The following is a 25,770-nucleotide window of genomic DNA, read 5'->3' on the forward strand; positions in this document are numbered from 1 at the left end:
ACGATTGTACATTAAGTCTGCACTCAAAGGCAACATCACCTTTCGGCGCATATAGGTACCACAAGTGCGTCATGTTATCCGCTACAGCGATAACTTTGATGCGGTGACTTTGGTATCGACTCTCACATCATAAGGACGTCTTATGGCTTAATCAAACGATGACGTTTTGAGGATCATATACACTAAGTAGTCAAATAGTGCTATTTAGAGCACTTTTGCACCTAACACTGGATTTCCTGCTCACCACTATGAAAGTAATACATTTTCTTTGCTTTCCGTCCGTCAACGTATGTGTTCTGTAATCATTACAGCACATCAATTCGTCAAAATGTTTGCATAATAGATACTACGAAAGCTTCAAACACTGTTTACACAACCATACATACGAATGTAAAACCATTATCCCGCGAATTCAACGAAACGTGCACTATGGCTTTGATTCCTCCGGTATGACGTTTACCACCTTGGCTTTTTTCAAGGCACACCTTGGCTGTGGGAATGAGAGTATCACATAGTCTACAGTGACGCACTGGTTCCAACTATAACCAATGCGGTCCTCGATAACAGTCCCTTGCCGCCCGCTAGGCCAACACAAACGTTGTTTTACTCTTTCCAGAAGTCCCACGACGGTTGTCATGGTAACGACGAAAGCGACAACTGCAGGGAAGAAGCGTTGTGTCGTTACAAATAGTTGACAGCGTATATTGGGACTCTAAAATAATTAGAATGGATCTCCTTATAATGTTTTGACGGTGCTGCAATGACACCGCCCAGTGATATCTTGACGTACTTGGACCTGAGGTTTCACTAGAGAATGTGTTTGAAATATGCCCCAAAGGTGGGACACTCCCCTGAAGAGGACACTCGCAAATAATGCGATGTTATTTGATTTTATTGCGTTGCGCTAGATACGTGGACCGCCTTCACAGGCGGTTTGTTAACCAGGTCCGGGGCGTCCTGCAGCCGCCTGCTATCGATTCCTGCAGCTGCACTGCCGAATGACAACCAATTAGTCGAATTACCTTGGTGAACGGATGGCGTGCCGAACGTAATGATAGTCCGCCTTCAAATACGGCGCTGTCTGAACGGTTGCCATACAGAGACCGCAACACATATGTAATGGGTGGGCGTGTAACGTCCCAACGCCTCAGTCATAATCGCTCGTAATGATCTCACTAATCGTCCTGTAACGTAAAGGACGTCGCCTGGAGAGGTGCAATTTAAAGTTTAAGCAGCTCGGTGGGTATCGAGTCATTGCCAGGTCTGATGTGAGCAATAGGTGTGAACACATGTGACGTGGATGTGAGCCTGTGTGTCGAGGTGCCGTCGGCCGGCTGCTGAGACGAGCTGGGGTATGATTGGACCAGGCATGATGGGCACAATTCCATCGGGCCAGTCATGATGGGCTCTGCGTGTCTCCTTACTCTCATCCTCTCCAGTCAAACGGCTGGCTCGGCCGCCAGTCTTGCGTCTGCTGAATAACCAGCCGGCCGTTGTCACCGTGCCGAAGAACCCCACTCTTCTCAACATGGCGCTGAATGCAACGGGACGGCTTGATTTGCTGAACGCCAGGTCGTCCGTGGAGTTCGAAGCGGGTTCATGGCTGCCGCACGGCGACCTTGAAATGGCGATCAATGCCAACACCACGGACGGCGCTCAGCTGACTGGGGATACATTCCGCTTGACCTATGGTGACGCTCTGGGGAGCGTGGTATCGGCTGCTGACCTCTGCTGACCTCTGCCGGCGCGCTGCCCGCCTCATCAGGCCGGCCGCTCTAATTGGACCCTTAAAGTGGTCCGGCGGCGGCGGCGGCGGCGCGTCCGACAGCGGCTGGGCCACGTCAGCGGTAGCGTCCCTCCGCACTGGAAGCCGCCCGGCCCGCGTCCAGCACCGTCGCACGGGCGGCCGACGAGCCGCGGTCTGCTGCTCAGCTCATCTGGAATGGGCTGAGCACAGACAGCCTTGTTTACAAGTTATGACATTTGGGAGAGGTCGTTCAACTGTATTTATGTATGGGAATGGAAACCTTCCATTCGGTAGATAGAATGGTTGTGACCCTACTGTAGTCGAGACTGAAATGAGAGGAAAACTCAGTGTTCAGGTTTATTGGCGGACCCTGTCAATTGAACGTCGTATTCTGGCCACGATGACCATTCGGTAATTACCACCTTCAAACCAGAATGGCCGTATCCCTGGTGCACCTGCCTCATGTCGAACGTCTGTCGTTTCGAGCCGTGGTGTTGCCTGCTCTGTGGAGACCGTGGCAGGACGGCCGTCACGCGTCGTGCCTGGATGCCCTCCCACCTCCCCGGTTCACGGTGGGGGGACGACCTCGTGACCCAGTGCCGCCGCCCGGGCGTCCTGTTACGTGACCTTGAACAGTGGACAGCTGATCCCCGGCCGGCTGAACGCACGCCGCTCGGGTGGGGCGGGGGAGGGGCGTGTTACATCAGGCCGTAACGGTAATCAGCGCCGGTGCCGGGGTCCACGGCGGCGGCAGCGGCAGAGTAGACTCAGTGCGGCGGCAGCGGCAGAGTAGACTCAGTGCGGCTGGCTGCGGCGGCGAGCTTTGACGATCGGTTGCGTGCCGCTCCTGGCGCCCAGAGAGAAGACGCCCGTGGCGGGCGGTGCTCATGGTGGGCCGCGCTCTGCGGCGGGCCACGGGTGTGTCAAGCGCAGCCTAGCCTGGTGTCATTGTCAGCCGGACCTGGCCTGATCTAGTGTGACCTGACCTGACCGGACCTGACCTGACCTGAGCTGTGCCGGTGAGCGCGTGGCCGGCTGACGGGCGCCTCACTCACTGCCGACAGCTGGAGGGCCCGGACCAGGACCCGCTGACCATGGAGGCGCTGCTGAGCTCGTGCGACGCCGTCAGTCCGCCGGCCGACAGCCCGCTGCTCTCTTCGCTGGACCTCATGTGGGGCGCCAGTACGACCTCCGTCCAGCTCCAGGCGACCAGCGGCGCCACGCAGCCGGCCCCACACCACCAGCAGCGGCAGCAGGCGCAGCAGCATGCGCAGAAGCAGCAGCAACAGCAACAGGAGCAGCAGCAGCAGAAGCAGCAGCAGCAGGCGCAGAAGGAGCAGCGGGAGCAGCGGGAGCAGCAGCAGCAGCATCAACAGCAGCAGGAGCAGGCGCAACAGCAGCAGACGCAGCAGCAGCGACACCAACAGGCGCAGAACCAACACCATCATCTGCTGCTGCGTCAACAGAAGCAACAACAACGACAGCAGCAGCGGCAAAAACTGCAACAACATCAGCAGGAGCAGTTGCATCAGCAGCAGCAACGGCAGTCCAAACAACACCAGCCACAACGGCATTCCAAGCAATCGCAGGAACGGCATGACATCAGCAGGTAAAAGAGTGGTGTACATCTGCGTTGTGCATGCTATGCGCGGGATTACAGTAACCAGTGCGTGATCGATACCAGCTACAGCCAGGTGTGATGCAATGTATGATATTATAGGGGTTACTTCGGGATATTCGAATGCATCACTTGCCCAGTGGAGCAGCCATGTTGTGCCGTGACATGCACTATATCGTCGTTCAATATTCGTGCCGATACGAAGCGTGTTTTGAACGTCTCCTTTTCCCGAAAGCCGCCTGAAGGCTTAGCCAGCTTTCACCGTGCCCAGTGATCATGCCACGAAACTCGTGTTTCTGGAGCGGTTTCAACGACCTGGCTGAACATGCGCCCGGCCTGAGCTGTAAGGCGAGTGTGTGGCCGTGCGGCGTATCGGCGGCGACCAGGCCCTGTGTGATGTGCGGTGTGCGTGCGACAGCCGGCAGCCGGCGGAGCGCCCCCCGGCCAAGGTGCGGCGCAAGACGCGCCTCATCACCGTGCCGACGTCAGCGGGCTGCGCCGGCGTGCCGCACATCGTCATCTGCACACCAAGCGTCATCAACGCGCGGCCAGCCACCTCTTCATTGCCCATTACTCTCGCCGTGCATGGTGAGTGAGCCCAAGCGTCATCAACGCGCGGCCAGCCACCTCCTCACTGCCCATTACTCTCTCCGTGCATGGTCAGTGAGCTGCTCCGGCGGCGGCTGCCTGTCGGTGAGCTGCTCCAGCGATGGGTGTCTGTCGGTGAGCTGCTCCGGCGATGGCTGTCCGTCGGTGAGTTGCTCCGGCGGCGGCTGTCTGTCGGTGAGCTGCTCCGGCGGCGGTTGCCTGTCGGTGAGCTGCTCCGGCGATGGCTGTCTGTCGGTGAGCTGCTCCGGCGGCGGCTGCCTGTCGGTGAGTTGCTCCGGCGGCGGCTGCCTGTCGGTGAGCTGCTCCGGCGGCGGCTGTCTGTCGGTGAGTTGCTCCGGCGGCGGCTGCCTGTCGGTGAGCTGCTCCGGCGGCGGCTGTCTGTCGGTAGGCGTGTTAGCGTCCGGCGCTGGCGTCCGGCCGTCCTCCAGTGACTCGTGTGCGCCCACCGCCGGCGGCCCGCCGCTCCCGCACACACGCCCCTGAAGCAGTGGGTGGCTGGCCCGGCGCCGCGCCCAGGCGGGGTCGGGCCGACCGTTTTCAGTGCTGGAGACCGGACGCGGTCTGGTTCTGCTGCTGGTGGTCAGTCTTTCCTGCTGTCTTGGGTGGGTGCGCCTACGTGCGTGCGTGCGTGCGTGCGTGCGTGCGTGCGTGCGTGCGTGTGTGCGTGCGTGCGTTCGTGTGTGTGTGTGTGTGTGTGTGTGTGTGTGTGTGTGTGTGTGTGTGTGTGTGTGTGTGTGTGTGTGTGTGTGTGTGTGTGTGTGTGTACGTGCGTGCGTGCGTGCGCGCATGCGACTGACGGGGTAGATGCGAGGCGCGTTATTGCATTTAAAGCTCCGTAGAGTTCTGGCCCGACTCCAGCCGTGTGATTTGATCGCCTGTTGAATTGGGGACGAGTGCACGGCAGCAGGTCTTCTGTCGCCATGCTGGCCACTAAATGGAATGCTATTGCGGTTTATGGGACAGTTAGGCCACTCGGGGCAATCTACGTTAGGAGGCGAGGTGATTTCGACAGTTAAGACTCTTCCTGAAGATGTCATGTGCATCGCACACCGGTCAGTTGTAGGGACAGGCAATGGTGTGTCGGCTGTGGTGGTGGGTGCCGGTTTGTCAGGTTTGAGGGCAGGCAAATGGTGTGTCAGGTCCGGGGGCAGGAAATGACGCGCCAGATCTGGGGACATGCGACGGTGTTTCGGATCTAGGGGTAGGTGGCGGTGTGTCAGGTCTGGGGGCAGGTGGTAGTGTGTCAGGTCTGGGGGCAGATGGTGGTGTGTCAGATTTGGGGGCAGATGATATTGTGTCAGGTCTGTGGGTAGGTGATGATGTGTCATATATGGGACCAGGTGGTGGTGTGCCTGCTCGGGGGGGGGGGGCAGGTGATGATGTGTCATATATGGGACCAGGTGGTGGTGTGCCAAATCTGAGGGCAGGTGATGGTGTGTCATATATGGGACCAGGTGGTGGTGTGCCTGCTCGGGGGGGGGGGGCAGGTGATGATGTCATATATGGGACCAGGTGGTGGTTGCCTGCTCGGGGGGGGGCAGGGTGATGATGTGTAATTAGGGGACCAGGTGGTGTGTGCCTGCTCGGGGGGGGGGGGCAGGTGATGATGTGTCATATATGGGACCAGGTGGTGGTGTGCCTGCTGGGGGGGGGGGGCAGGTGATGATGTGTCATATATGGGACCAGGTGGTGGTGTGCTGCTCGGGGGGGGGGGGGCAGGTGATGATGGTGTCATATATGGGACCAGGTGGTGGTGTGCCTGCTCGGGGGGGGGGGGCAGGTGATGATGTGTCATATATGGGACCAGGGTGGTGTGTGCCTATCGGGGGGGGGGGCAGGTGATGATTGTGTCATATATGGGACCAGGTGGTGGTTGTGCCTGCTCGGGGGGGGCAGGTGATGTGTCATATATGGGACCAGGGTGGTGGTGTGCCTGCTCGGGGGGGGGGGGGCAGGTGATGATGTGTCATATATGGGACCAGGTGGTGGTGTGCCTGCTCGGGGGGGGGGCAGGTGATGATGTGTCATATATGGGACCAGGTGGTGGTGTTGCCTGCTCGGGGGGGGGGGCAGGTGACGGTATGTCATGTCTGGGAACAGGCGATGGTGGTGCCAATCTGAGGGCAGGTGATGATGTGTCAGGGTCAGGGGCAGGTAGTGGTGTGGTCAGATCTGGGCGCAGTTTGAAAGTGTGTCAGGTCTGGGGGCAAGTGATGGTGTGTCAGGTCTGGGGCAGGTGATAGGTATGTCAGGCCTCGGGGCAGGTGATGGTGTATCTCATCACTGGCTTCTCGCCGTTCACATGCCAAGTTGACTGGGTCCGAATGGTCCCAGCCAAGTTCCTTGTTCAGGAATGGTTCTTTCTCTGCTTCCCAACACATTCATGCGGGCAAATCTGCGCGAATGATGGTCGTCCCAGCTGCCTCCGTGTGTCATTGGGGCTTTACGACACACCCACCTGCTGAGGCTATATGGCGTCGCCTGCCTCTCAGCCTGGCAGGAAGGGTGGGCACCGCGGTTAATCGAACCCTTTACCTCTGGTTTCCCAGACGCGCAGTGGTCAACGCAGACGCGCCAACCACTACACTACCGCACCCTCCCAGCTGTCTCCCTCTGTTGGCTGAAGCATACGATCGGATTGGGCTAAAGCCAACGCAAGCGGCCGGCACTGGCACTGGTGTCGTTCAGCTAAGCGGGCCGTTGCATTTGAATGCAAATGCTTTAACTGTCGCTATTCGGACGCGATTTTGGCACCGATTGCCTGCGAGAGACAATCTGGTCGCCGTCGGGCGGGCTCTATTGGGGCGCTTCTGGAAAGCGGCGCCGCTGGGCTGTCGACGAGCGGTGACCTTTCGCGGCCGCGCCTCGCTGTCTGCGCCGCGGGCCTGGCCCGTATCGAACTGCAGACCGTAGAGCAGCTGACTGTGGCCGTGGCGGCGCCCCGGGGCGCGGGGCGGGAGCGGCGGCAGCCGGGGCGCAACTCCACAGCCTCAGGCGTCAGCTGGGCGGCGGGGGCCCGGCGCTGGCGGCGCCGCTGCCGGACTGACAGTGAAGCGGCGACCGGCCGGCCTTCAGCCGGGCGCCGGGCGGACATCGATCCCAGCCCGGCGGCGACCCCGCTGCTCGGGAGCGGGCGCCGCCGGCCTGTGCCGCTCCGCCGCGGCCCTGCGGCCCGACGGACGGACCGCGGGCGCGCGGTGTGCGGCGACCTGGGAGGTGTGCCCTCGACCGCGGACGCTACGCGCCCTCTCCCGGTTGTGCTGCGGCGTTACACCCGCCGGCGAGGGCCCCGTACCTGTCCCATCCCTGAGTCCACCACGGGCCGCGGTGTGGCGACTGCGCGCCGCCGCACGGCCACCGCCGCCGAGCCGGCGATGTCAGCGGCGGCAGCGGGACGGGCTCCGCCCCCGCCGCCGGCCCGCCCCGCCGTCCGGACCAGAAACGAAACCTAACCCAGAAAGTCGGCGGGCGGCCTGGCTCGCGTCAGCAGCCAGCTTTGATCCAGGCCGCGACAGGCCGCCTCACGGCCCGTCCGGCCCGGCCCCAGCCCTCCCAGAGCATTCCAACACGTGGGACTCGCGGCGGCATGTGACTGGCTGTTCAAGTCCAACCGGCGGCGATTGCATGGCGTTACGTAATGGCACTTGAATGTCAATCACAGAAGTCATGTCCGTGACGATTTATGGCGGCTGATTTAAGTGCTGAGGGGCCAGTGAGACTGGCATGTGAGACATTTTCTCAACCAGGGTATATAGATCGTAAGAATGCCGACTAAATAAAGTTAAACTTATATGCGCTACTGGATTTTTCTTATTTTTGTGCCCGGAAGCTTTAGTCTCCATTGGTTGAATCTGAGCAATGCACGAAGTAGTCCAACAGTCACAAGTCTTTGAGAAGTGAAGCATGTCAGAGGCTCCACATTACATGCCTTGTGACGAATGAAATTTGATTCAAATGAGATGGACCATGCATAAACTATTCATTGTGTTATATGCTCAAATGACTGTTGGAAATCATACAAATTTTGCACTGTTTAAGGTAACGAAGTTTTCGCCTCAATAGCAGACGTTGTGAATTCGGTTTTTCATGGAGTTTGAACTTGTCCATGTACGTGACTGCCTGATTTTGATCACAGCAGTGTACCGACTTTATGCGGTCACCGAAACATTACTAAAATCAGCAATTACAAAAACGATCAGCTGGCGGGACCACAGGTGGGATGGCCCTCCCGGACCCCTCGAGTTGCGGCGTTTAGGTCAGCACCAGTTCAGGGATTGGCCAGCTCGAAGAACAGCATGTCTCTTCGCAGCTGTTGGCTTGGAGTCTAGAGTAACCACTTTCTGAAAAAGATGGGCTTACAATGGGCTTACAATGGGCCGTACAGTGCTCCGCGTGCATCACGCCAGAACAATTGGGCACGCCGCACGGGCTATACTTGCATTCCCCGTGTACGACAGAGTATGGCGACAGGACCATACTTGCATTCCCCGTGTACGGGAGAGTACGGCGACAGGACCATCCTTGCATTCCCCGTGTACGCAGACTATGGCGACAGGACCATACTTGCATTCCCCGGCGGCAGGACCAGACCGTTCTCGGAGAGGTCCACAGCGGTATTCACCTTCCTCCGTTTTGATCCTGCTGCAGCTAGAGCCGTTTCAGCTACGCCACTATGATACCTCTGAACCAGGAAGTTCTTGGAGCACTTCTAACGCTTCTGGCCCATGGAGTACGTCGGCTTTCCATCTCCGTCGAGCACCTCTTCCTTGGTGAAAAGGTCACAGCAATCCGTAACGGCACCCGGCCCGCTATGGACCGGATCGGGAGGCTCTGCTTCCAGAACCGGTCGAACGTCACGGTCGCGTGGTCACTGACTACACCGCAGCGTGGAACTGACTGTTCGACAGACATGAACGAGCTTGGAGTTCTTCAGGTGCACGAAACGCTCTCATCTCTCCAGTGGCCTCCGGCTTACACTGAAGAGGGCATCAATGCCGGGCTTGGGTTGGTCGTTGACGCGGTTCACGTCCTCGTGCAAGCGCGAGCCCTCCAGCCGGGGCCCGGGGAACTCCCCTGCGTCCTGCCGCTGATAGCCTACGAATCGAGTCGCGAACCTCTGGAGCTATGCCTTCAATGGGCAGGTGGTCAGCGCCCGGTCAGCCTCATCAGAACTCTTCCATGGATTTTGCATTAGGTTTGCAAATTCTCTGATGAATGCGCCCTTCATGGCGGAGGTGGTTGGGTTGATGTCTCTCGAGCACTCGTCCCGCAGCATGTCGTGCAGGGCGCGGGGTCTGCTCGGACATTGCAGCAGCACGTTCATGGGACACGTGTTGCCGATGTGTTGGAGGCCCGTAAGACCGAGTGACCGTGTCGCAGACCGCGCTCTACCGCCCATCCCATTCTCGGCGTTCGTAGCTTTTTCTTTTGGCGACGCAGTAGGTTGTCGCGACATGCCATCTTTGTGGCGTACAAAGTGCACCGCTTGGTTACTGTTGGTAAGTGTGACTTGGTGTAGTGTTGCACATGGGCGAGGCCTCCTTGCTGAAATAAAAACAGCAGACGGTCCAGCCCTTCACGCGTACGGCGAGCGAGTGTTGAAGTAGTGCCAAGTGGTGTCAAGTGGTGAAGAGGTGTGAGTCGGAGCGGAGTGTGGTGAAGTGGTGCGTAGCGTGGCCACAAGCACAAGTTCATGTTTGATGTATTGATCAAACTAGTTTTGATGTTGATAGATATATAATCACATAAATATGGTAACATTGTAAATATGCTAGAAATCCAATGCCAAACGAAAACGAAAACCAAACGAATGACGTGAGTCGCCATAGGCAGACGTGTGTTTGGTTACCAATGTCGGTTCGTAGTTTCCGCTCATTGATTTGGAAGATCAGAACCCTGGATCGTGGCTCCCATTGCTTCTTTCACAAATCCAGTCATTGCATCCATGATCCCCTCGGATCTTCTGCAAAACCGGACTTTGTATCCTCGTTTCCACTGGCCATGTGGCAAAGAAGGTATGCCGTCCGGCCTGAAGTGACGGTCCGTAAGGGAGCGTTATAGCCCCTCACGAGATGGATGGGCTCTTGGCACACAAATGGCTTTGCCCTTTGAGAGTTTTGCCGCTATAGCCAATGCTGTGAGGCGGCGTTCCTTGACGCATACCAGCTGGACATGACGTCACGTTCGTCATCAGCTTTAGGTAAGCACATCTGTGCAGTCTGGGCTGCGCTCCAGCAGCTATAGCGTTTACCGAGTGTAGGCTTTTGCCAGTACTCGCCTCGTTGTAAAGATGTAGAATTTTGTGAAGAGTGTTGATAGCGTTTTTCCTTCAAGGTGTTCATAACGTGATATGTGCGATCCCTGAAAGCGTATGCATTACAGTTAGGCCAAAATGTCCATCCCACACAAGCTCGGCAACGTTGACCCATCACTTGGCAAATAGTCTGTTGGCTGGTGCCGGGCAAGGAGTGCGAAGTCGGTGGATCAAAAATGGTGTGTCTGAACTGGACCCGGCCGCAGAATCAACTGGTCCTCTGCTCAAGGACACGGCTGGCCGGGGATGGTGGTGGCCGCCGCCGGCCCAGGGCAGTCCCATGGACGGCCAGTGGCCGCGGTCAACGCAGCGGCTCAGAGCAGTCACATGGACGGCCGGTGGCTGCTGTCACCACACCGGCCCAGGGCAGTCACATGGACGGCCGGTGGCTGCTGTCACCACACCGGCCCAGGGCAGTCCCACGGACGGCCGGTGGCTGCTGTCACCACACCGGCCCAGGGCAGTCCCATGGACGGCCAGTGGCCGCGGTCACCACACCGGCCCAGGGCAGTCCCACGGATGGCCAGTGGCCGCGGTCACCACACCGGCCCAGGGCAGTCCCACGGATGGCCAGTGGCCGCGGTCACCACACCGGCCCAGGGCAGTCCCACGGATGGCCAGTGGCCGCGGTCACCACACCGGCCCAGGGCAGTCCCACGGATGGCCAGTGGCCGCGGTCACCACACCGGCCCAGGGCAGTCCCATGGACGGCCAGTGGCCGCGGTCACCACACCGGCCCAGGGCAGTCCCACGGATGGCCAGTGGCTGCTGTCACCACACCGGCCCAGGGCAGTCCCACGGATGGCCAGTGGCCGCGGTCACCACACCGGCCCAGGGCAGTCCCATGGACGGCCGGTGGCTGCTGTCACCACACCGGTCCAGGGCAGTCCCATGGACGGCCAGTGGCCGCGGTCAACGCAGCGGCCCAGGGCAGTCCCACGGATGGCCAGTGGCCGCGGTCACCACACCGGTCCAGGGCAGTCCCATGGACGGCCGGTGGCTGCTGTCACCACACCGGCCCAGGGCAGTCCCACGGACGGCCAGTGGCCGCGGTCAACGCAGCGGCTCAGAGCAGTCACATGGACGGCCAGTGGCCGCGGTCACCACACCGGCCCAGGGCAGTCCCATGGACGGCCGGTGGCTGCTGTCACCACACCGGCCCAGGGCAGTCCCACGGACGGCCAGTGGCCGCGGTCAACGCAGCGGCTCAGAGCAGTCCCATGGACGGCCAGTGGCCGCGGTCACCACACCGGCCCAGGGCAGTCCCATGGACGGCCGGTGGCTGCTGTCACCACACCGGCCCAGGGCAGTCCCACGGACGGCCAGTGGCCGCGGTCAACGCAGCGGCTCAGAGCAGTCCCACGGACGGCCAGTGGCCGCGGTCACCACACCGGCCCAGGGCAGTCCCATGGACGGCCAGTGGCCGCGGTCAACGCAGCGGCTCAGAGCAGTCCCACGGACGGCCAGTGGCCGCGGTCACCACACCGGCCCAGGGCAGTCCCACGGATGGCCAGTGGCCGCGGTCAACGCAGCGGCCCAGGACAGTCCCATGGACGGCTGGAAGCCGCGTACACGACTAGACTTATGTTCGACTCAATTTTTTAAAGCTGACTGGACTGGTTCACTGACTTTGGGATCCGATTCACCTCATGGCTAATAGTTGTTAAAATATTATTTTTATTCACCTCAGTTCAGACTCATCGCTTTCGTTAAATCATTTGTATATGGCTCACGCGGCTTGCGAAACCAAAGATCCCATAATATGTACATAGATGCATGCATGCATACATACATACATGTATACATTCATTCATTCATTCATATATACATACAAGCATGCATTATATATATATATATATATATATATATATATATATATAACATGGAAATCGGCACAAATAGCTTAGAAGGAAATTTGTAGTTAACCCAGCCAATGCGTGCAGCAAACAATCCCTTTACTGTAACGTGTTACCAACAAGCTCTCTCAAGTGTTAGCTCCAGGCTGGCGTGTTCTGCTTGGCACCTACGACCCAGACCCATAAGTGTAGACCCATGTAGAATGTCTACACCATGCGATATCATCTAGTTCCTTGCTGAGATTTGGCAATGTTCAGATCTGGATCAACAATGTTGTGCTTGCTGCTTAGAAATGAATAAATAAGATTGTGCTGGCTTTGCAAAACGGCTTATAACTGATGTCGCATGGCGTCCGTTTTAACACTCGAACATGGTCTGTAAATTCGTATGAGGCGTGGCGTTTCCTCATGTTGCCATTCTAATTCGAGCCATATGACTCACGGACACGACATTGTTAGAAATGATCAGCCCATGGTTCAGCTCATGACATTTACGACAAATAGACTCCGGGTCATGGCCCAAAGCGGCACTTTTCCTGGCGAGCCGCCTCAGCCCGCCGCTCACCCTTGCGCGACTGGTTCGTGAGCCAACTCACGACTCAGCTCGCGTCGGACACAGGTCTGGTCACCACCCTGGACCGCTGCTGCCCCGGCCGCCTCGCCGGGCAGCTCCGGAGCGGTCTAAGTCACTGCCCCGGCCGCCTCCCCGGGCAGCTCCGGAGCGGTCGAAGTCACCACCCGGAACCGCTGCTGCCCCGGCCGCCTCCCCGGGCAGCTCCGGAGCGGTCTAAGTCACCACCCCGGATCGCTGCTGCCCCGGCCGCCTCGTCGGGCAGCTCCGGAGCGGTCTAAGTCACCACCCGGGGCCGATGCTGCCCCGGCCGCCTCGCCGGGCAGCGCCGGGGCGGCCCAAGTGGCCGCCGGGCCGCCTCAGCAAGCCTTCAGCGCCAGCTGTGCAAACGTGCACCGCTGTGTGCAGGCGTGACCGTACACGGCACCAGGGGCCGGTGGTGGGGCTGCACCGGGCTGACCTGGTGACCCCTGGTGGTCATGACCGTACACGGCACCAGGGGCCGGTGGTGGGGCTGTACCGGGCTGACCTGGTGACCCCTGGTGGTCATGACCGTACACGGCACCAGGGGCCGGTGGTGGGGCTGTACCGGGCTGACCTGGTGACCCCTGGCGGTCATGACCGCACACGGCACCAGGGGCCGGTGGTGGGGCTGTACCGGGCTGACCTGGTGACCCCTGGCGGGCGTGGCCGTACACGGCACCAGGGGCCGGTGATGGGGCGCGCCGATCTGGTGACCCCCGGCGCGGGCGTGGTCAGCATGCATATCTAGAGCAGAGGCCAGCTGATGCTGAGCAGGCGCGTTTTATCGGCGGCGGCTTGGTACGCTGCCCCGGGGCTCGCCAGTGTCTCAGAGTCGGGTGGCTGTGGACAGGAGCGAGCCCAGCTATCCAGTGATTATGGAGCGGCCTGCGCCAGCTCCGCTTATGGTGTCGCCTTATGGTGGCGACAGCGCTTCAAACAAAGGTCATTCGTCTACCTAACAATAGCTGACAAGTGGAACAAGATTAATTACATGCGTGTTATTCCATGGTTTAAGCAGAAATATCCACCTTTATATAAATATCCACCTCAGAAATATCCACCTTTTGATGGTTACCAACGCAGTTGGACATCCTCAACTGTACGCCAAGGTTCATTAGCAGAACTCCTGTGTGACACCCCTCTTTTGTGATGAAAACGGCGGTACTACGCACGCCAAATAGCGTGCGAGGGAGCTCTCTCCGAACTCAGCGCCCCGACGCACCTCGCGGGTGGCCATGTTTAACAACCACGCGTCCATCGCCGCCTCGTGCGTTGATTAGCTGCATGGGCCACGCAGATTTGGCCACGACTACAAATATCACATCAAGGCTGGCCAGTGCATGCAAACAAAGTTAAGCCTTGGATTCCATGATCATGAATGCTCACGCCACTCGTGGTGCGTTTCTGCTGTATATGATGCGTCGTGCAAGGGCGTTACATGGGAGAACGTGCCATTGACCTCTTTGAAATGCGAGGCTAGCATATTCAGGACGTTGTATCGAACGGAGCGCTGGCTGGGTGTGCGGAGGCGTCGGTGTCGGCACATTGTTGTGCGGCTCACGTGCCTGTCGATGGCAAGCGATGGCGCCGGCACATTGTTGTGTGGCTCACGTGCCTGTCGATGGCAAGCGATGGCGCCGGCACATTGTTGTGTGGCTCACGTGCCTGTCGATGGCAAGCGATGGCGCCGGCACATTGTTGTGTGGCTCACGTGCCTGTCGATGGCAAGCGACAGCGCCAGGCTCTGACGTCACTGAAGAACAGAGGACGTCTTACAGCACCAGTTCCCATGGCATGAGTGCGTTGTTGGATTTCGTCGAACCGTTCATAACAGCCGGAAAAGTTAGCCGAAAGCACCGGACCTGGAAACAGTGGGGTGTGTCGATGGCCACCATAGTCCGATGCACCTGTGAAAGACACAGTACGGGAGGCGAAGAAAGGCCAGTCTGCTGGGCGGCAGACGCAGGGATCCCGCCAGCCACCCATCCTTTCTTGGAAGCGGCCGCTGTCGGGCCGCCCTGTCGGTAGGGGCCGGCCGGGTACGCGGCGCTGGCTCACAAAAGACAGCCGTTGTTCGAAGGTATGCAAGGTGACCGATGAGTTGGCGCCCTCTGCCGCCAACATAAGCCATCGGCGGGGCGCGATGCTGCCAGCCCTGTCCCGTCCCCAGTCTCGTCACCCGCCCTACGTCCACCGTCCTCCGTCCCCCTTCCTCCGTCCTCCGTGCTCCGTCCCCCGTCTCCCGTCCCCCGTCCACGTCCGACGTCCGACGTCCCACGTCCTCCATCCTCCGTACCCGTTCCCCGTCCATTCCGTTCTCCCGTCCTCCGTGCTCTGTGCTCCGTGCTCCGTACCCCGTCCCCCGTCCCCCGTCCCCCGTCCCCAGTGTCCCCGTCCCCCGTCCCCCGTCCCCCGTCCCCAGTGTCCCCGTCCCCCGTCTTCCGTCCCCTGTCCCGTCCCCCGCCCCTCGTCCCACGTCCCACGTCCCACGTCCAGGGCACGTGATCCGGTGACTCAGCTCTAGACGCCGTCCGTGTCGCATGTACCGTGACGGTGTCGTGACGCGGCCAAGGCTTGCAGTGCCATGCCTGCAGCAACCGTCGCTGTGATGTCCCCGCCGTCTCCTGGTCGTGAGTCGACCGGTGAGCGGGGCCGTGAGCGGGGCCGTGAGCGACTGCCGTGAGCAGGGTCGTGAGCGGCTACCGTGAGCAGGGCTGCGAACGGGGCCGTGAGCGTCTGCCATGGGCGGCTGCCGTGAACGGCTACTGTGAGCAGCTACCGTGAGCGGGGCCGTGAACGGCTACCGTGAGCGAGGCCGTGAGCGGCTGCCGTGAACGGCTGCCGTGAGCAGCTGCTGTGAGCAGGGCCGTGAGTGGCTACCGTGAGCGGCTACCGTGAGCGGGGTCGTGAGCGGGGCCGTGAGCAGCTGCCGTGAGCGGCTGCCGTGACTGGAGCCTGCCGTGCCGGGAGGCGGCGCTGGCGCCAGACGGCGGCTGTTAGCTCGCCAGGCCGGTAATGGGTCGCGTGCAGCCACAAACCGCTCTGTTGACCGCGACGCACGTGCTGTGCCCTAGGGAGCTGCTGCGGGCTACCACAGCTATAGCACGGAACACGATGCGGCGTAGACGCCTCACATAATGTGGCGTTTGCATACACGAGGCACGTGATGGAAAGATCGAGACACAGGCGGCTCTCATACAACAACCATACGTCGGGCCTTAGCCAGGACATTGCGCCGGCTCTCTGGGAGGGCTCTAATGAACAGATGTCTTTTAAAAAGTATTAAGTGTTTCATTGGGCCGATGTGCGTTTGTTCGACGTTGCATAGGGTCCCATGCCACCACCTACAGTTCGCAGTGTCGTACTTCAAGCTATTGATTCAGTGCAGTGTCGCCAGTTAATAGGACGGTGTAGGGTCTGATAAAGCTGCCATAAATTTCGTGTTGACGGGCCGCGGTGTTATGTAATTAAACCGCTTGTCGGGACTTGGCTGGGCCGCTTGCTGTTGCTGAGGAAGGCCAGTTCTTCGATGTGGGCTACTGAGCCTCCACTCGACGGCTCAGCCCCCATCCGTCTCTGACTGCTCTCCCGTCTGGGGCGTCTGAGCTTCCCCTCGGTGGTTTAGCCCCCGCCCGTCTCTGACTGCTCTCCCGTCTGGAGCGTCTGAGCTTCCCTTCGGTGGTTTAGTCCCCACCCGTCTCTGACTGCTCTCCCGTCTGGAGCGTCTGAGCTTCCCTTCGGTGGTTTAGCCCCCACCCGCCTCTGACTGCTCTCCCGTCTGGAGCGTCTGAGCTTCCCCTCGGTGGTTGAGCCCGCGCCCGCCTCTGACTGCTCTCCCGTCTGGAGCGTCTGAGCTGCTCTCGGCGGCCGGCCGTCACCCCCGCTCCCAGCTCCGCCATGACCGCGGCCGCCTGGGAACGCCGCTATGGCGCCCTTGAGGACCGCTGAGCTCGTCAGACTCGGGTCCGATCAGCGATTACAGGCCGTTGTCCCAGCCCATCGTCCAGTAAATGACCGAGTTCATTTAGCCGTGTGTTTGGATCAGTAGATCCGAAAGTGTACTGTTTTGCATCCCTCTCAGCTGTTATTAGGCAGAGTTCCCGTGAAGACCGGTTGGATCACATCCAGGAATGCGGTTCGTGCTCGCGTGCGGGACGGAGGCCGCGTATGCTGCTGATCACAATCGCATGGCGCTCTCGAGCCGACTCAATACGTTTTGTGGTAGCACTGCCAACAGTGGCGCGGGCGGACCGATCTGTGATCTATGACAGCGGCGAGCAGGCCGCTGTCGCGCCGCCGGTAGTGGAGGTCAGTGACTGGGATGAGCAGCTCTGACCGGCGGCTGGGCCCTGTTTCAGACCGGCAGGCTGCGGCGCGGCTGGGCGGCCGGCCGGGCGGCAGCGGCGCGCACGAGCCGGGCCTGGCGCTGGGCGTGCGGCGCCGCGTGGTTGGCCGTGCCGTCTCGCTGGCCAAACGGCATTCAGTTGAGTCGTCGCCGAGTTCGCCAGAGTCGCCTGGTCCGCACCGGCCACCGCCCAGGGTAAGTGGAGGGGAGGGGCGGCCACGGTCACTGACTGTCGGCCTGACCAGGGTCAGTGGAGGGGAGGGGCGTTCACGGTCACTGACTGTCGGCCTGACCAGGGTCAGTGGGGGGGAGGGGCGTTCACGGTCACTGACTGTCGGCCTGACCAGGGTCAGTGGAGGGGAGGGGCGTTCACGGTCACTGACTGTCGGCCTGACCAGGGTCAGTGGAGGGGAGGGGCGGCCACGGTCACTGACTGTCGGCCTGACCAGGGTCAGTGGAGGGGAGGGGCGGCCACGGTCACTGACTGTCGGCCTGACCAGGGTCAGTGGAGGGGAGGGGCGTTCACGGTCACTGACTGTCGGCCTGACCAGGGTCAGTGGAGGGGAGGGGCGTTCACGGTCACTGACTGTCGGCCTGACCAGGGTCAGTGGAGGGGAGGGGCGTTCACGGTCACTGACTGTCGGCCTGACCAGGGTCAGTGGAGGGGAGGGGCGTTCACGGTCACTGACTGTCGGCCTGACCAGGGTCAGTGGAGGGGAGGGGCGGCCACGGTCACTGACTGTCGGGCTGGCCGGGGTCAGGCCGACACATTGCGTGCGTGACCCGGCACGTTGCACAAGTTCTGTTGCACGTGCCGCTCGGATGTTGACACGGGGCAGTCGGCGGGCGGGCGGACCGGCGGCGGCGGCGGGGCGGCGCAGCGCCTCTGGACCTCTGGGTTCGGACCGGCGGCAGCGGCGGCGGCGGTGACCTGCTGCTGCCGGTCGCGCGGCTCCGCGGCCCGTCTGGTCCCGCACAGACCGCCGTGTCGACGGGCTCTGGCCGACTTTGGAAAGACGAGAGCAACACTTCCGCGCGTCTCCAGGGTAAACGCTTGAAAACTGGCGATCGAAGCTCGAACACCGTCTGCACCGGTGGCTTTTCATCCGTCGAGGGCTACACGCAGGTCGAAAACCGTATGTGCCTATTCAGGAGGCGTGTCCGGACGAGACGTCTTACGGCATCATGCGTATTGAAAGATTCGAAGCATCTGCTTCCTAAAATCTGAGATGCAGCGTTGCGCATCATTCTCAGCTGCGAATAAGTGGAAACACTATTTAAGACAGTGTTCCGCATTTAGGTGGCTTTTGAAGTGAAAGAGCATTATTGAAGATCATTCGGTGCAGTTCACAGCCCTGCTCTTTTGAAGACCTAAACCGCTTTACTTTCTGAGCTACACGCGAAGATTTGCAGACTATTTCAGGGAGACTATCTCAATATCACCCAGGCATCTATAACGCCATAGTGCCATCATTCAAATACTGCCATTCCAATAGCCATGCGACGATCAAGTTAAAAAATAGAGTTGTTGAGTTGTTCAAATCTGGCGTTCGTGAGCACGATCTCCGGACATAACGACCGTCAATTGGCTCTCAATCAATGTCGTCCAAAATACCAAGACGTACCTTGTAATAAAAAAGTAAAGTAATCAAAACAACGATCAAACAACGTAATCAAACGGAGACGCTTGAAGAGGCATATCTGCTTAAGAGAGATTGTGTCTTCTGGAGCTGTCTTTTCCACATAAAGGGCATATCAATAGTTTTAAGTGAGCTGAGTTCATCACATCTGATGTTTTAATGTTGTAGGAGAAAATTAATGTTTCATGAAGGCCTTCGTCCAAAAGTAAACAAGCTGAGTTCAACAATTTCAGATCAAACTACACATCCAGCTTACCGAGTGGTCTGCTTTCATAACAGCATATCTTAATGGTGTGAAGGCAGACAAAGCTTTTCCTTTATTACTGGCTATAACGTGGCATTCTGTGTGGGCATGTCTGAGCCGGGCAGCATTGTGTCAGATAATTCTGCAGAAAGGTCGTCGTGGCGTAATTGCACATTTTGGAGGTATTTTTCGTGCAAATCAAGTCATTTTCAGAAGAAAAAAAATGTCGCTTCCGTTGCACCCCTGCCATCTTGACCTTGATCTACCTCTTTCTGGAACTAATTGTCTATAGAGCAAACAAACCATAATATTAACTCCCAGTGCCCTGGTGTATGTGTATGGTGGGGGGTGGTTAGGGCATCTCTTAATTCTGGTAATAGCTATGGAACCGTGCAGGGTACGTCCACCAAACACTCAGTGCCTGGCAAGTGATCCATCTTACACATCTTGAGGTCCGTGCTCGATGTTTAATTCACACCACTGAGTTATGACATCAGCAGTGAAGGTTTGCACGGCGATTCCCGCTTCTGCAGAAATTGCAATTTCATTTTCTGTTTTGGATTGCTCCTATGCAATTTGTCGATCCGTTTGGTAGGCTGTTTTTCGCAGCCAGTCCATTATGTGACACCACACTTAGGTTATCATCAAAGGTCATGTGAAGTATACTTGCAGACGTTGAACCGAAATGGTTCGTATGACTGAACATCTTTTAAAACGCATGACTTCCAAGAATGAAATGAACCGGAGCAGTAGAAAGGCCATGTCCAATTAGCCGTCATGCTCTTGTGACACGCCCTTTACCCTTAACATTGTTAACATCGTATCGCTTCGAGTTGCACCAGCACGCTTTTCGTTTGGTGCCGCCTGCAAAGCACTAAGCAGTACGCTCGATATAACGGGTACTCAGCGACGCAGCCGGGGGCTGCGACGTCCCTATGACGTCATTGGCCCCCATCCCAGGCCAATTCACCGTGCCCACGCACTGTGAACAGGTGGGAGACACTACACACGCCAAAAGGTGCAGTACCTAAGGCAGTAACGGGCTGTAAACGTTGTGATGCGTTGACCCCGAAAACAGTCGTCTCAGCTGCGTGCCGTACTGCGGTGCGCTCGGCCACCCTCTGGCCCTGTCGCCAACTGACTACTGCTGTGCGCGACATACCGCTGCGCGTGGCAGTCAACGAGACTCAAAGTCAAACGATCAAAATAATTTTCCTGTTCATCAGATTGTGGAATTATGTAGGTGTCAAAGTGTTGCGGTAAAAAAGCTGTTCTTTCATGACGGGGGTGGAGTGGGGCGTGCGCTTTAACAGGGGCATGTGGCGCGTTAGCTGCGCTTCTGCAGGGGTCAGACTACGCTAAAGCTCTCAAAGGATTTTTGTGTCTTTTTTTAGGGTGTTTGCGTGACTCTTAAGGGTATCAGTCGCCTGAAAAATATGAACATTCCGATACAGATGACGACTGTGGGGTAAGATGACAAGGGCTATCATTTACCATTTGGACTTGTCGTATCCAACAGTTTAATCCTGATATATCTGTGGAGGATTTAAAGTATTACTCGCCCGATGAGGGTACTCTGTGCCTGGCCCAACGCCTCCATGTCTCGTCTCGTGGCGCCGCTCCGTGTCGAGCCGGCGAGCGGCTCTGGTGCGGCTCTGGTGTGGATCTGGTGCGGATCTGGTGTGGACCTGGTGTGGCGTGGTACACAGCTTCAGAGACGTTGGGCCGAGCAGGGCTTCCGCCAGGGACTGCGAGCGGGCACCGGCGCGCGCGCTAGAATCCCCCCCCCCCCCCCCCGGAATGCCAGTCAGCTCTGAGTCGGCGGCTGCCTTACTGACATCAAGCCGGGACATGAAGGCGAGCGGTGCGTTTTTGCCTGTTTGCCTGCATGCCCCCGCTACACAAGTGACAGTGGTGGGTGGAAGCGGCGGCCTGGGCTGTCGTGTCTCATCTGCCTGCCACGAGCGTCGACTCGGCGGCGCTTGCTCCGCGGGGAGGGGACCGTCTCGCTCACGTACACCTGTCACACAGGTGGAGGGTGTGCCGCGGGCCGTGGCCGCTCGATGGTACGGCCTGAACGGCTGTCGGTGCCTCCGCTCTGAGCTGTTATCGGTACCTCCGCTCCGACAAAACGGCCGCGCGCCGAGCTAAAGCTCCCGACTAAAGCTCGCTGCCGGCCTTCCGAAGCCCGGGACCGTGAGCAGTACTCGTGTAGGAAACAGGCATCAGCCTGGCTGACAGATGTCGATGTACTCGCGGAGAACAGCAAGTGGACCAAATGTCCAAACCTTTTTCAATATTGCGGTTGCGGGGAACGCCTGAACATTGATAAAATAACCGCAGAAAAGACCGTTCTCGACCTATCCTTGTTTTTGCGACCTGGCAACTTTATCATCGGAAGGTGCCGCCACCCATGTCGGATGCTGCCACACATCGGCGGAGCTGAGAAGCATGTACGTCTGATTTCATGTCAGCATCGCTTCATGCCATACAATTGTACATTCCCAACCAAGCCCATTCTCATCACTGTTCTGTGCATCACTGTTGGTGATGGGACCATGTTTGGCAAGGTGCCGAGCAGTTCGGGAGTAATTGCCTTCAGTTTACGTTTTATGTAAGGCCTAATTTGATTTCATAAGACCGTTGTCTAACCCGTTTGGCACGTGCCTGCGGCGAGGCCCGACCAGTGACCCATCGGGTGAGCCCGGCCCACTGCGAGACCCAGCCCGGCCAACGGCGAGGCGCTGTCTTTGCCCCATGAGGTTAGCCCGGCCCGCGGCGGGGCCCAGACGCCTAGCCCGGCCCTGGCGAGTGCCGGCTCATACCACACTGATTTGTCGGACTGTAGCGTAAATGCCGTCTCAGCCCGTCAAAATGATGTTGCAATCGTTCATGTCACGTGCCCGCTGCTTTAGACACGGCAGCATAGGCACGCATAGGCAGCATAGACAGCATAGGCAGCATAGGCACGGCAGCATGAGAATGGTTTTCCATGGATACGCGGCCATGGCTGAGTACCGGCCGGTCTTTCTGACTCGCATTAGTCGTCCTAGGTGCTGGCACGGCCTCACTCACGAAGGCAGCTGACGCTAATGATCATCAGCACGGCGCCGTGCCCATTAGTTGTAGCCGTTTGCCGATGGTCAGACGTTCAGTGGATGTGTCGTCCATGTCGAAGCCCGACAGTGTGGCCCGGCCGGGCGTGGTCGGGCGGTAGTGGTCCGGTGAGCGCGAAGTGTGGGCTGTGGGGCGCTGGGCTGGCGCCGGACAGGCCGTGGAGAGCTGGGCCGGCGCCGGACAGGCCGTGTAGAGCTGGGCCGGCGCCGGACAGGCCGTGGAGAGCTGGGCCGGCGCACCTGTCGGCACCGTCTCATGCGCGCGCGCCGCTTGGGCGGCTGGCTGGTCGCCGCCAGCAGGCTGACACGCGCCGCCACGCCGCGTGTCAGCTCCACACCCCGCCACACGCGCTCCCCGTCCGTCTCCGAGCGGCAGCTGTCAGGTCTCCGCAACGGCAGAGACGGGCGGCGGACTCAACTGTCTGGCCAGAGCAGTCATGGTCTGTGACTAATGGGGCACGAAGCGTGATCGAAGTCATAGCTACATCGCCACCGTAGGCCAGTCATGCGCGCCAGTTATACCGCTGCACGGTCTGGCCCATGCCGACATCGCGCAGCCAGCAGAGAAGCCTTTTGTCATGCCAGACATGACATGGTCTCCAGAGCACTTCTGTGTCCGAACTGATGCGACCGTACTGTGCCTGATGGCGTGGTGGCCCCGCCGTCCGCCGTGGTGGGCTCCGCCGGCGGGTGTGACCACGCTCTTGCCGTCCGCCGCCGGTCGGCCCCTGCTGACCACCCGGCTCGGGTCGGGTCTGGCCAGCCTGTGGCGCCGGCTCGGGCCGGGTCTGGCCAGCCTGTGGCGCCAGCCCGGGCTGAGTCTGCCCAGCCTGTGGCGCCAGCTGGGGCCGGGTCCCCGCACAGCGGACGCGCATGGCGCACCTGTTGCCGGCTCTGGCCGACCGGCCGTTCCAGCTGCAGCCCGCTGACAGGGCGGCGCGGCCCAGCCGACGGCGAGCGGCCGACGCCGGGGCTACCCCGGCCGGGTGGAGGCTGCCAGTGCTCGCCGGTGCCCGCCGGCTGGCGCCGTGACCCGGCCACCTTGACCTTTGTCATGCCGCCGCCCGTCCGGGCTGTTGGCAAGGCTGGTCAGAGTGGATCATCAGACGCTTGTTTTGACTGTGGCGTCACCTGTCGCAGGAGGCCTATATTTATCGCCCTGGGAGCGGGGAGCTGACATGCACGTCCGGCCTGAAATGTCTTTGGACATACTTCGGCCTTGATGACGAAGTGCTCAGCCGACACCCGATCTCCTGTCGTCCGGGTGTCATTTCCGCTGGCTGTGGCGCGCGCTGTATTTTGCCGGGGGATTGGAAACGATTCACAAGCTCAGCGCGGGGCAGTGCGAGCAGGTTATCGTGCGGTGCTGGCGCGGCTCCACTTTCATCCGCCGTCACGTGCGGCGTGCGATGTGTGACGATCAGGGAAAAAATCTCATTAGGACGACGACCGGTGACGGCTCGTTTCGGGAAGTGGGCGGCCGGTGGTATGACACTCGGCCGTTATTATATAGCTCCATTGCTGCGGTGGCCGTCGGGGCGCAGGGAACCAGCCGTGTGCGGTCGGTCCGTGTATCATGTCCGCCTGCTGCCAGCCGTATGCGGTTGGTCCCATGACATGTTTGCCTGCCGCTGCCGCAGAGGACGGTGCTGAAGGTGACGACGGCGACGCAGACGGGGGAGGCGGTGGACGACGTCCTGCGCAACAACGACTCCACCCTGATCCGGCTGTTGGTCACCGGACAGGATCTCACCAATGGCTACAGACTGTGCCCCGACGGACAGGTAAACAGCAGCACCGCTCGCTGAGGCAGGCCCGACGGCAGGGCACCGCCGGCACCGATGGTTGACGGCTGCAGCTACACGCCGCCGGAGGGACAGACTGCTGCACCAGCCGCTTCGGCGTGTGCGCCAGCGGCCAGTGAAACAACCGCGACCTCGTTTGCCCGACGGACGGGCGAGCCATGTCTGTGACGGCCTCAGACCGCACGGAGCCGGCAGCGGCCGTGTCGCCTCGGCGTCGGTTTAAGCTGGCCGGCGCTGGCTGGGTCGCGTCCCGCCGCGGACGTCGGCAGCCGTCTTGAGGGCGGGTCGCCACGAGGCCGCCTGAGGGGTTCGGCACGAGGCAGCCCTGCCCGCCGGCGCCTATCACCTGCCGCCGGCGGAGGAGGCAGCCTGAGGGCGGCCGCCCTGGCCGAGGACCGCCGCCTCCGCCGCCGCCGCCGGTCGATGACTGGGAGGACTTTCCGCCGGCCCCGCTGGCGCCGACGGACGTGATGAGCCCGCCTGCGATAGCTCTCTTCAATCACGCTCCGCTATTTGGGAATTGGGCCGGATCTGTGCTTGATGCGCGCCATAGCGCGCTCCGCCGGTCTAAGTCATCAGTGCTCAGCGTCGGACGCCCAATCTGTCTGGGTCTCCGCCTGATCGGCCTGTAATCGGTGCCGGTCGTGTCGCCCCGCCTGGCTCAGTCGCGGCTGTCAGTCTTCTGGTCCAGTTGGTGACGATCGCGCCGACGGGTCGCTCAGCTGCTAAACGGCTGCTAAACAGCGGTCATTACAGTCGTGGTTTGCTGGCCGGCGTTCGATTGCATGTCGTTGAATACTGGCGACCGGTGCTTGCTGTCTGGCAGCCCAGTTCGGAGCGTGTGTCCTGTGTCAATAAGCGCGGACTGGTGAGGCATGCACTGAGGACCGGTGAGGTCTTCACTGAGGACCGGTGAGGTCTGCACTGAGGACCGGTGAGGTCCACACGGAGGACCGGTGAGGTCCACACTAAAGACCGGTGAGGTCCACACTAAAGACCGGTGAGTTCCATACTGAGGACCGGTGAGGTCTTCACTGAGGACCGGTGAGGTCTTCACTGAGGACTGGCGAGATCAACGCTGGGAGCTGTGTTGTGGCTGGTCGGCGCTCCAGTTCGGGTGCCGCAAGCCCGGCCGTGGGTCCAGTTCGGATGCCGCAAGCCCGGCCGTGGGTCCAGTTCGGGTGCCGCAAGCCCGGCCGTGGGTTCAGTTCGGGTGCCGCAAGCCCGGCCGTGGGTCCAGTTCGGATACCGCAAGCCCGGCCGTGGGTCCAGTTCGGGTGCCGCAAGCCCGGCCGTGGGTCCAGTTCGGATGCCGCAAGCCCGGCCGTGGGTCCAGTTCGGATGCCGCAAGCCCGGCCGTGGGTCCAGTTCGGGTGCCGCAAGCCCGGCCGTGGGTCCAGTTCGGGTGCCGCAAGCCCGGCCGTGGGTCCAGTTCGGGTGCCGCAAGCCCGGCCGTGGGTCCAGTTCGCATGCCGCAAGCCCGGCCGTGGGTCCTGTTCGGGTGCCGCAAGCCCGGCCGTGGGTCCTTCCAACAGGCGTCAGGCTTACCGGCACAATGGTCGGCTCCTGGACGGCCCGCGCCGACGCGCCCGTCTGTGCCAGCCCCCCCCCCCCCCCTCCCCCGGGCCAGGGGTCAGGGTCAGCCGACCAGCATTCCAAAACTCATCCAGTTGAGTGTGCAAGATGTAAATATAAATTCACACTGCCATAATGATGGTTCCCGGCAGCCACCGCACTCGCAACCTTTCGTTGGCTGCTCATCCGTTGCCCTTTGACCCCGAACCCTGACACGCCCCCGGCGATTTGTCCAGCCCGAAACGCGCAGATGCTGGGCTGGCCGCCGTCCGGCTCGGTGCTTATTGGCCGACGCTGGGGGAGGGAG

The 25,770-nt window shown here is 60.1% G+C and overlaps 1 protein-coding gene across 1 annotated transcript in view; it reads left to right on the forward strand.

The window, feature by feature from the left end:
* The window catches only part of LOC119107533 (SWI/SNF chromatin-remodeling complex subunit SNF5), a 44,407-nt gene that overhangs the window by 13,112 nt on the left and 5,525 nt on the right, over positions 1 to 25,770 (forward strand). Inside the window, exons 2-6 of the mRNA XM_037231017.1 lie at positions 2,812 to 2,952; positions 3,067 to 3,356; positions 3,784 to 3,953; positions 17,097 to 17,278; positions 23,724 to 23,867. Coding sequence (XP_037086912.1) covers positions 2,812 to 2,952; positions 3,067 to 3,356; positions 3,784 to 3,953; positions 17,097 to 17,278; positions 23,724 to 23,867 — 927 coding nt within the window. The remainder of the gene's footprint in view (positions 1 to 2,811; positions 2,953 to 3,066; positions 3,357 to 3,783; positions 3,954 to 17,096; positions 17,279 to 23,723; positions 23,868 to 25,770) is intronic.

Source organism: Pollicipes pollicipes, unplaced genomic scaffold (assembly GCF_011947565.3).
Source record: "Pollicipes pollicipes isolate AB1234 unplaced genomic scaffold, Ppol_2.1 Scaffold_2555;HRSCAF=2994_pilon_pilon_pilon, whole genome shotgun sequence".
NCBI classification, from domain to species: domain Eukaryota; kingdom Metazoa; phylum Arthropoda; class Thecostraca; order Pollicipedomorpha; family Pollicipedidae; genus Pollicipes; species Pollicipes pollicipes.